At 58.9% G+C, this 11,268-nt stretch overlaps 1 protein-coding gene across 1 annotated transcript; it reads left to right on the top strand.

The window, feature by feature from the left end:
- The first annotated feature begins 287 nt into the window (after positions 1-287).
- Positions 288-8,159, top strand: CPLANE2 (ciliogenesis and planar polarity effector complex subunit 2). Its single transcript, XM_061395635.1, has 5 exons — positions 288-4,239; positions 5,598-5,750; positions 6,718-6,842; positions 7,087-7,223; positions 7,453-8,159. The coding sequence occupies exons 1-5, from the start codon at positions 4,128-4,130 to the stop codon at positions 7,715-7,717; spliced, it is 792 nt and encodes a 263-aa protein (XP_061251619.1). The 5' UTR covers positions 288-4,127; the 3' UTR covers positions 7,718-8,159.
- Positions 8,160-11,268: the final 3,109 nt, after the last annotated feature.

Genomic DNA, 11,268 nt, shown 5'->3' on the forward strand with positions numbered 1-11,268 from the left:
CCTCCTGAACTGAGAAAATGCCTTTCCGTTGTTCAAGCCACCCGGTTTGTGGTAGCACAGGGATATAACAGAACGAAAAGGCAAGGGCCCCAATCCTAGCGCATGTCCAGGGTGAGGGGGACAGACAATACATTTTAAAATTTCAGGATCGGGACTACCCTGTCAGTTCAGTGGTTAGGAATCCATCTGCCAATGTAGGGGACACAGTTCTGGTCCCTGGTCTGGGAGGATCCCACGTGTGGCGGAGCAACTGAGCCCGTGTACCCAGAGCCGGCACGCCCAGACAAGCAAAGCCTCATAAACGCATCTGGAGAGCAGCCCCAACGTGCTGCAACTAGGGAGAGTCTGTGCGCAGCAGCAAAGAACCAGCACAGCCAAAAATAAGTAAGTAAATAAAATTTCAGGATCAAGAAAGAATGATGTGAGAGTGAGCTGGGATGTGCGGGCAAGTCCCTGAGTGGCAGAGGGGGGCTTCTGTGCAGGCGATGTCCACCCGAGACCTGGGCAAGGGCTCCCCTGAGCCAGCCTCATGAAGCCCTGGGGTGGTGGAGGGAGTTCCAGGGGGTGGGAAATGCGACACAGAGTCCCTCAGTGGGAGCAGAAAAAGGCCAGGGTTGCTGAGTGCAGCAGGCTGGGGAAGAAGGCACTGGCTGGAGTGAAAGCAAGAGGTGGTCAGGTCAGTCACGGAAGGCCTGGAAGACGCGGAGTTTGGATTTTACTCTGAGCACAGTGAAAACCACTGGAGACTGCAGTTGTGGGTGGGACAGTGCTGATTTATGTGCAAAAAGGTCACTCGGGGGCCAGGGGGTGAGCCGGGAAGCCCCGAAGGAAGCAGCGACTGCGGCCAGTGCGATGGCGCAGAGGCTGCCCAGCGCCCCCGCCCTCCCGCGCTGCAGGCCCCTGGTCTGTGTGCTGCCCACGTGGCCCCGTGGCCCTGCCGTGACAAGCTTTCCTTGTGAGCCCCTGTGGAGCCTTGTCCAGGAGGTGCTCAGTCTGGGGAGAAGTCCAAACCATGAAGAAATGAGTAGATTAATCAGAAGGTTCTACACTGGAAGGGCCTTTAAGTGGGTAGTGTCTCCCTGTTTCACCTGAGACTCAAAGAGGAGACCCTTGTGGGACACGTAGTTTAGGGGTCAGAGGAGCACAGGAGAGAGGAACCCCCTGGACCGTGCGCAGAGCATCCTTCTGAAAGGCCAGGCGCCAACCGTGACTGGTTCCTGTCCTGAGCTGAGCAGTGGCGACTGTGTGAGTGAGGTCCTGGGCCTTGTTCCAGGCTGAAACGTGTCACCCCCACCATAGGTCAAAGCCTTACCCCCTCAAGCAGACTTATTTGGAGATTGGGCCTTTGGGGAGGCAAGAAAGGTTAAATGGGGTCATAAGGGTGGGGCCTTAATCCAATATTACTAATGTCCTTACAAAAAGGAGGGGACGCCAAGGGTGTGTGTGAACAGAAGAGGGCTCGTGAGGACGCAGGGAGGAAGGAGGCAGCTGCCTGCAAACCAGGAGGAACATCCTCACCAGACAGCCCTGCTGGCGCCTTGATTCTGGACTGCGAGCTGCCAGAGAGCTTGGAGAGTTTGTGCTGTGTACACCACCCAGCCTGTAGTGCCCAAGCAGACTGACGCAGAGCCCGGCTTCCAACTGCCCAGCGTTCTTGTTAAACGTGCAGGCTCACAGACCCGCCCAACCCCCGGAAGCAGACTCTCTGGGGGTCAGGGCCCGAGAATCTGCATTTTGCACAGGCTCCTGATTCAGCTTGCTGCAGTGTCCTCTCCATGAGCTCCTGAGGCCGTGAAGACTGATCCCCCCAACCCTCTGGCCACGAGCCCCTCCGACCTCCAGCCTCCCTGTCTGAGCCCAGGAGGACCGCACATCGTATCTGGCCTCCAGGTTAACTAGCCAGCTCACATGGCTAAGTTGTTTCCTCACTGTTCCTGAGCCCTCCACAAGCCAAGCCAGGGCAGGGCTGGCTGCGAAGTCCAGAAGCCTAGACGTACATCAGGTCTTAGTCTCGTGACTGAGGCTCCCCTGGTCCACTGTGAAGACGCCACGCAGACGCTAGGACCTGTGGGATGGGGAACCGAGCGACCCAGGAGCACAGACTGTGGTTTCCAGCTGCGGAGCCCTGCAGGGGTGGTTACGAGCATGTATTTCCAGTGCGGTGTAAGCAAGTTTAAGGCAAATGCCCCGGCTTACACATCCTGACCCCACTCCCCGCCAGGGCCTGAGAACCGGCCTCAGTGATTTGTGGGCTCATGGCCCTCTGTCTGCGTTCAGCTTTGCTAGACATGTCCCTCCTAGGGACTGGGATCAAAGTTTTAAAAACACAAGACCCAGGGACTTCCTGGTGGTCCAGTGGCTAAGACTGTGCTCTCAATGCAGGGGCCCTGGGTTCGATCCCTGGTCAGGGAACTAGATCTCACATGCTTCAGTGAAGACCTGGTGCAGTCGAATAAATAAGTAAATAATGCAAAAAAACAAACACAAGAGCCACTGCGGCAGACCAGACACGTCCGTCAGAGTCCAGGCACCCTGGATTCTGAGTCTAGTTTTCCCACTGACCACCTATGTGGTGTGACTTCAGATAATCCCATTGCCTCTGTGTTTCCTCATCTGTAAAATAAAAGAAGGGCAATAGTATTTCCTACACAAATTTGTTTATGGAGGTAATAACTGACCTCTCTAAAGCCCCCGCCGGCTGGCAGTTAGTCGGCCTCCAATGAAGGTTAATCATAGCGCGTGTGCTCTTTGCGGCCCCGAGGAATGTGGTCAGCAGACTCCTCTGTCCACAGGATTTTCCAGGCAAGAACACTGGAGTGGGCTGCCATTTCCTTTTTCAGGGACCTTCCTGACCCAGGGATTGAACCTGATCCTCTTGCATTGCAGGCAGGTGGACTCTTTACTGCTGAGCCACCTGGGAAGGCTAATTCATAGAATTTACAAAACAGTGATTTGCCCTACTTGAAGGCACGGCAAGAAGGTACTGGTAAAAAGTGTAGTAGACAACTTTTCAGTAATGAGCTATTTTGCACACTGTCCAGCTAAGTGCATTTACTGAGCACCCGTCTGGGTGACAGGCCTGGTGCCCAGTGTGGGGACACTGGGGAGGGGCTCACAGCCCCTGAATGGAATGTCAGCTCCAGGAGGGCAGGGACCTCTCGTGGCCATTGCATTCCCAGCAGCTACAACAAAGCAGGCATAAAACAGGCGCTCGGTAATTATTTGTTGAATAAGTGACATCAATCAATCAATCAAGAAATCAATCAGACTCATTTTTAAGGCCTTGAGCAAGTCCCTTGACCACTCTCAGCAGCAGTTTCCCCATCGGTGAAGCCACAGGTGTTTAATTCATGTCTAGTTCCTGCCGAGCGAGATCAATAATAATGATACTATTACAACAATAATAAGTAAACATACTGAACACTGCTAAGGACTCGTCACTGTTGTAAAGAATCCTAGGAGGTAATAGCATTTTACCTCCACTTTATAGAAGAGGAAACTGAGGCGCAAAGAGGCAGAAGGGGGATTTGGTCAAATTTTGCAAGGAAGACTGGGGATGGGACAGAGCAATGGAGAAGGTCAGACCCAGCTACGGAGCCCACGCGGCCGCAGAGACAGACAGACCTGCCCCGCCCCGCGGCCCACCCCGCCCCGCGTCTCCATGACGACAGACTCCGCGCATGCGCCTCGAGCGCCGGCCCTGGGCGGCCGGACGCGGGGCAGGCCTTCAAAGCGAGCTCCACCTGGTCCCCGCGGGGGCCGCCGATGTGAGCGCTGGTGGCCCCCGGAGTTGAGATCGAGGAGGCGGAGGAGAAGCAAGGCCGTGTGACCTCCCCGGAGGTGACAAGCGGCTCGGGGGCCGTGCGAACACCGCCTGGGGCGGCGATGGGGTGACCGTCTTGCGCGGTCGGCGCGATGAGAGGGAGCCGGGGTACTGCAAGGGGGCTTGGAGGCTAGAAGCCTCAATCGGAACAGTAAGAAGCTGGAGCTTCACGATCGCCCCGTCCTCCGGGGGGCGGGGGGCTCCAGGGAGGAGCCCGGGGGCAGGTGAAGGCCACAGACCCAGCTTCCCTCTCCGTACCCCGTGCCCGGCTTTCCGCCTTCCCTCCGCGTCAGGGTGCCCAGCCATGGCCGGGCCGGCCGCCCCGGGCTCGGTGATTGTCCCAGACTGGCACGAGAGCGCCCAGGGCAAGGAGTACCTGGCCTGCATCCTGCGCAAGAGCCGCCGGCGGGTGTTTGGTGAGCGCCCCCTCTGCTGCCTGTCCCAGGTCGGGGTGGGGTGGGGGGGCTCACCTGGGGGAGGGGGCGGGGAAGGGGAGGGGGCGAGGGGGACCCTTCCTTGTCTGTTCCTGGGGGGGGGGTCACCTGGGGGAGGGGCGGGGGCAGAGAGGGCACTGAGGGCCGGCTCCACCCCTCTCCCCATCCTTGGGAACCTTAGAAGCCCCATCCTGGGGCCCCCACCCCCAAATCTCCTTAGATCTAATTCCATCATCAGAGCCAGGAACATGGAAACAGTCAAAACACTGCCAGGAACCCCCATCACCAGAGAGGCTGCTGACTGAGGCCTCGGCCGGCCCAGGCCCTCTGCTGGCCACTTTGCACCCTGGACGCCAATTTAACCTTCTCAGTAGGACTGCAGACTTGTCCCAGCTCCCCTAGTGAGTAAACACAAGCCTCTTCCATATCCTGCTGTCTCCAGAATAAGACGCCCTTGTTCCCCAGGAGGAAGTTAATTCATCCAGCTGACAGGCCCGCAGAGGGGCCTGGCATGGACTGCACTAACCCTAACTCTAACCCTAACTGAATCCAGCTTTGGCCCGGAGACACAAACTGCCAGAATGCTTGAGACCAGAGAGTGAGAGGGCAGCCCACACTTTAAGACTCCCAGGTCCTACACTATGATGTCTGATAGTTTATACTTTTTTTGTTGCAAGTTTTAAATTAAAAACACTCAGGGCTTCCCAGTGGTTAGAGCTCAGCGCTTTCACTGCTGTGGGCCAGGTTCAACCCCTGGTGAGGGACTGAACTAAGATCCTGCAAATTACACAGCTTGGCAAAAAGAAAGAAACACTAAATTCGTTAACTAATTTAAAACATTCATAAAGATCTGACAGTATTGATTCTAAGGAGCTTATTTGCAATACTTAAGAATACTTTTGCTGCTATTTCTCCATTGAGGAAAGAATTAGGAAAACCTTGCTTTCACCTATATGTGATATGTGCGATATGTGATAATAGTGTTAATGAAAACCATCTCAGGGAATTCCCTGGTGGTCCAGTGGTTAGGACTCAGTTCTTTCACTGCAGGGGCCTGCTTTTAACCCCTGGTAGGGGAATTAAGATCCCACAAGCCTTGTGGTGCAGCAAAAAATAACAAAAAGCACCTCATGCATCGAACTTTAAAAAAAAAAAAGTGTTATTTGGAGTAGGCACTGGCCTGGTTCAGGGAGCACTGGGGTTCCAGCAGAACTTCTCCTCCGGGGATGCTGCTTGTACGGCAAGCCTCTGTCACGGGGACTGTATAGAGAAGGGCTGGTTGGCACCAAAAAAGCCCCAGGTTGGCCCCCTGACCCCACTTGGCTCCCGCCTTGCCTCAGGGCTGCTCGAGCGACCAGTGCTTCCCCCGCCTGTGGCCATCGACACTGCCAGCTACAAGATCTTCGTGTCTGGGAAGAGTGGCGTGGGCAAGACAGCGCTGGTGGCCAAGCTGGCTGGCCTGGAGGTGCCCATGGTGCACCACGAGACCACTGGTGAGTCCCTCCTAGGAGGCCTTCCCTGGGGTGGAGAAAAGACTCGCCCTGGACCACATGAGCTGGAATCTGTAACCAGCCCCACCTGTTACTCTGCAACCCCAGAAAGCCACTCACCCCTCTGAGCCTACACAAGCGCCTCTGTCCAACCCCTTCGGACTGTAGTGGGGTCAGTACTAGAGCGGGCTTCCCCTGCAGCTCAGACAGTAAAGAGTCTGCCTGCAATGTGGGAGACCTGGGTTCGATCCCTGGGGTGGGAAGATCCCCTGGAGGAGGGCATGGCAACCTACTCCACTATTCTTGCCTGGAGAATCCCATGGACAGAGGAGCTTGGCAGGCTACAGTTTATAGGGTTGCAGAGTCTGGCATGACCGCAGTGACTTAGCATGCATGTGCGTAAGAGGGAAACTATTGGGCTGGCCACAAAGTTCGTTTGAATTTTTCTGCACCTCCTTATGGCAAATGAAAGCTGCTCGGTCATGTCAGACTCTTTGAGACCCCACGGACTGTATAGTCCATGTCAGAATACTGGAGTGGGTATCCATTCCCTTCTCCAGGGGATCTTCCCAACCTAGGGATCGAACCCAGGTCTCCCACATTGCAGGCAGATTCTTTACCAGCTGAGCCACAAGGGAAACCCAAGAATATATGAGTGGGTAACCTATCCCTTCTCCAGGGGATCTTCCCAACCCAGGAATCGAACCATGGTCTCCTGCATTGCAGGCGGATTTTTTTTTTAACCAGCTGAGCTACCGGGGAAGCCCCCAAACGAACTTTTTGGCCGATGCAGTGCTTCCTCACGGTTATGGCTAGGGCTGCATCTCCCTGGTAGGCTGGAGGCTCCTGGGGCAGGAATTCTCCCGTCAGGGACTGTGCCTTCCCCATCAGACTGAGGGCTTTCTTCCCGGCCCCCTCCTCCCCTCCGCCGCTGCCTCTCCCGTGCCGCGGGACCCACCTGGCCCCCCAGGCATCCAGACCACTGTGGTGTTTTGGCCTGCCAAGCTGCAGGCCAGCGACCGCGTCGTCATGTTCCGCTTCGAGTTCTGGGACTGCGGGGAGTCTGCGCTCAAAAAGTTCGAACACATGCTGCCGGTGAGCGGGCAGGTGGGCCTGGGGTCTGGGGGCGGGGAGTCTGAGCGGGGCCTGCGCGGTCTGCAGGCGCCGGCGCGAGGGCCCTAGGACGCTGGCCCAGCCCCGGGAGCAGCCGCTGCCAAGCCGGGCCTCATTCTCCCGGGCTGTGAACGGACGGGCGGTGGGAAGACTTCTCGGGGCCGACAGCTTCTGGTCCCAAGGTGACGACCTCGCAGCAGCCTCTCACCGGCCACCCCGTCCCCAGGCTTGCAAGGAGAACGCAGACGCGTTCCTCTTCCTCTTCTCCTTCACTGACCGGGCCTCCTTTGAAGACCTCCCTGGACAGCTGGCGCGAGTAGCCGGCGAGGCCCCTGGCGTGGTCAGGATGGTCGTCGGCTCCAAGTATCCTCCGGGAGCCCCAGCACTGTTAAGAGGCCACGTTTGGCGAGGCGCGGAGCGCGGGTCCGGCGGCCTGCCTGTGCCGCGCGGTGGGGTCCGGCCCCGCGGGCTCCCTAGAGGCTGCACCAGGGCCTCCCGCAGACCGGGGTGCGGGGGACGAGGGACCGGGAGGAGGCTGGCTTTGACGGGGAAGCCGAGAGTTTCACAGACAGGCTCCTTGACCCGCCTCCAGATTCGACCAGTACGTGCACACGGACGTGCCCGAGCGGGACCTCGCGGCCTTCCGGCAGGCCTGGCCACTGCCCCTGCTGCGGGTGAAGAGCGTGCCGGGGCGGCGGCTGGCGGACGGACGCACGCTGGACGGCCGGGCCGGGCTGGCCGACGTCGCCCACGTGCTCAACGGCCTGGCGGAGCAGCTGTGGCACCAGGACCAGGTGGCAGCTGGCCTGCTCCCCGCCCCAGAGGCCCGTCCCGGCCCAGGGGTGGTGGGCTCGTGAGCGGGCACTCCCCACCCGCGGGTGACCCGGAGCAGGACCTGGGCCCCGCGCTGGGGCAGAAATGCGGATTTCCCCCCAGGACGGGCCACGGGGCCTGTCAGGGAGGGTGGAGGCCTGGGAAGGCCCTTTCTTCGTGGAGCTCAGCGCAGGGAGGCGGACACACGGCCCTTCAGGGCAGCGGTCTGAGGGCCTCTGGGTGCCCCCCGGCCTCCTCTGTCGCCCCGGGCGCCGGACTTCTGAAAACTGAGGCCCTGTACGCGCAGGGCCCCAGGGCGCAAGTGTCTCCTCCAGCCCCGCCTGCAGCGTCTCAGAGGGTGACTGGGGAGTGGGTGCCTCAGCTGGGCCCCGGATCTCAAGCGCCTTCAGTCGGGAGCCGGTGTTAGTTGAGGTGACACCGTCTGCTGTCCCAGATAAACCCTGCGCTCTCGGTGGCTTCGCTTCACAGGTGTTTCCTCCTTCCTGTGTCTCACCTCCCGTGGAGGGGAGGTGGGTGTGGGGCCCGCTCCGAACACGCATTCAGAGATCCGGGCCTGAGCTCCTCGCTGAGCTTCCTCCCGGTTTGTCCTGGGCCATCAGTACCCTGTCAGCAGAAGGGGAGCGCGCGCGGTGGGAGGTTGCCAGGCAGGCCTCTGTGCCTGACCTAGGGCTGGCGCAGCCGCGTGCCTCATTCCGGCCCGCCGTTCATTGGCTGAAACCTAGTCACATGGCCTCGGAGAGACGCGGGGATGCTGGGAAATGGAGTCCACCCGTGTGTCCTCAAGCTCCGCTCTCGTGCCTTTTCGTTCTGGCTGCACTGGGTCTTCACCGTGGCCTGCGGACTTCTCTGCGGTGTGCGGGTTGATGCCCTGCGGCACGTGGGCTCTCAGTTCCCTGACCCGAGATCAAACCTGCATCCCCTGCGTTAGCCAGAGACGAGAATGCAGGCTCAAGTTCGCGGTAGGGGGTAGGGGACAGGGGCCAAGTGCCTACAAGCCGGCCTTTAGAATTTCTCTCCCTGATGGGTCCATAGATGGGCCCCTGGGCCCAGGGCTGGCCTGAGTCTGACCCAGCTGGAAGGGCGCTGGATGGCCAGGCAGCCCGCGGACCCTCAGAGGCCGCTCTCCAGAGGGCCGCTCTGCACACTGCACACTCACAGGCATGGCCACCCGGACCGCGTGGACTCACAGGCCCACACACACCTCGCTAGATGCTGCCCCCTCTCCCCCTGGCACACAGCAGGCCCCTAAGCACCCTGGTGGCCTGCCCGGCACTGCTTGCCAGTCTGTCCACCCTGGGCACTGCCTGCAGGCTTGTCAACACTTCCCAGGCCCTAACGCGTATTTTAGCACCTTCTTACCCCTGACTCAGCTTCAGAGCTGAGACCAGAACTTATCCCATGCCCCAGGGCAGGAATGTCCCCAGGCAGGACCCAAGCCTTACAGCCTGCACAGCCCACAGGCTGATGCCCGCTCTTGGGTCACAGCGTGTCCCCCTGCGGCCTTCAGCCCTGCTGTGGCCCACTTCTCTGTGTTCTTGGCTCCAGTAGACTTTACCCACCAGGCAGTGCAAGGGAGGACCCCGAGAAGGTGGCCTCAGGACGTGAATGTGACCTTGCAGCCAAGGATACCCATGATGGGGGCAGCGGCTACCCTGTATCCCAGCTGGTTATCTCTTCAGCATCCTTCGTGGGCACCAGCTCAACCAAGAGCAGAGGCTGCTCTGGAGAAGTAACTCTGATCCTCCCCATGGTGGGTCAGGGCGCTGGCTAGCACTGGTCCAGTCAGAGAGTTGACAATTCCCATCTCTCTCCGTAAGAACAAAGCGGAGACCACAGCAGGGCTGGGACTTGAGCAGGCCAGCTGCTCTCTCAGCTCCTCCAAGCCCAGCCCCCGTGCCGCTGGAGTATTTGTGAATCTGCCTGCTGGTGCAGGAGATGCAAGAGACGAAGGTTTGATCCCTGGGTCAGGAAGATTCCCCTGGACTAGGAAATGGCAACCCACCCCAGGTGACTTCCCCATTTTGGTGCCAGAAATTCCAACATTAGGTTAAACCTCACAACAGCGCAAAGCCAGATATCCTGTTGCTCCTTCTGTGGGCCCTGCGGCAGCCTGAGGGAAGGGTGGTGCCCTAGGCTAGCTCAGGGCTGAGCCCTGACTACAGGGAACCGCGGGAAGAGTGTGGTCGTGTCTGCCCCTCAGGGCCCTGAGCCCGCAGACACGAGGGTTCTGGCAGGCAGCTGGTGGGAGGAGGCACTGCTCTCTCCAGGGCTGGGATGGGGGTGTCTATATGCTGCAGCCCACCCTGGTGCTGTTTGTCAAGACCCCCAGACCACTCCTCTTCCCTCCCCAGCCCCCTTCCCTGGAGATGGGGAATGCTCTGAACGGAATGGTTTGTTGTTCAGTTACTCAGTCGTGTCCAGCTCTTTGCGACCTCCAAGAGTCGCCAGGATTCCCTGTCCTTCACCATCTCCCGGAGTTGCTCAAGCTCATGCCCATTGACTCAATGATGCCATCATGAATGGCATGAATGGTTATGCCCCCCCCAAATTTATACACTGAAGTCCTAATCCACAGTGTGATGGTGTTAGGGGCTTTTGAGAGGGGATTTGGTCATGAGGGGGCTTCCCTGGTGACCCAGGTGGTAAAGAATCTGCCTGCAATGCAGGAGACCCAGCTTCGATCCCCGGGTCAGGAAGATCCCCTGGAGAAGGGATAGGCTACCCACTCCAGTGTTCTTACCTGGAGAATCCCATGGACAGAGGACAGGTGTGTCCATGGGGTCACAAAGAGTCAGACACGACTGAGTGACTTTCACTTTCACTTTTTGGTCGTAAGGACAGAGCCCTCATGAATGGGATTAGTGCTATTATAAAAGAGACTGCAGAGAGCCCCCTAGACTCTTCCACTGTCTAAGGACACAGAAAAAGTGCTGACTGGACAAGGCGGAGGGCCCTCTTCAGAGCTGGATGGTGGCGATGCCTTGCTCTTGGACTCCCAGCCTCCAGTGCGAAATACGTTTGTTGTTTATAAGCCAGCTAGTTTGTGGGTTTGTTACAGAAGTCCAGTGGACTAAGGGTGGGATGCTGAGTTAGGCGTTCCTCCGAGGCTGCGGAGCCGCCCTGATGCTCTTAGCTGTGCCCCTTCCCCCCGGGCTGTCCCCCACCCTCCAGTGGTGTCTGCTGGGTCCTGCTCCTCAGGATCCCACCTGGTTCTGCCCTTCCAGCCAGAAGCCTGGGCTGCCTGCAGGAGGGAGAATACAACACTGTGCCTCCCTGGCTGCCAGCCAAGCCTGGCCTTGTAGACAACGTGGAGCCCCCAGCAAGGGGCTTGGTCCTGGGGTGAGTAAGGGGAGGAGGGGGCCAGACCCTCAGAGTCTGCCGGGCAGGCCTCCAGAGTCACGGGTGAGTCCAGATGGGTGGCTTCTGGGTCCTGCCCTGGGTCTCCTTAACCCCTGGGCACTCTGGTGGAAGCTGTGACCCCACCCCACCCCCATCTTCCTCCCCTTGACATGGAACAGACTGGGGGGCGCAGTGCCCAGAGGGAGGCATGGCGTTCAAGGCCCATGACAACTTA

The sequence above is a fragment of the Bos javanicus genome, chromosome 2, assembly GCF_032452875.1.
Source record: "Bos javanicus breed banteng chromosome 2, ARS-OSU_banteng_1.0, whole genome shotgun sequence".
Lineage (NCBI taxonomy): Eukaryota > Metazoa > Chordata > Mammalia > Artiodactyla > Bovidae > Bos > Bos javanicus.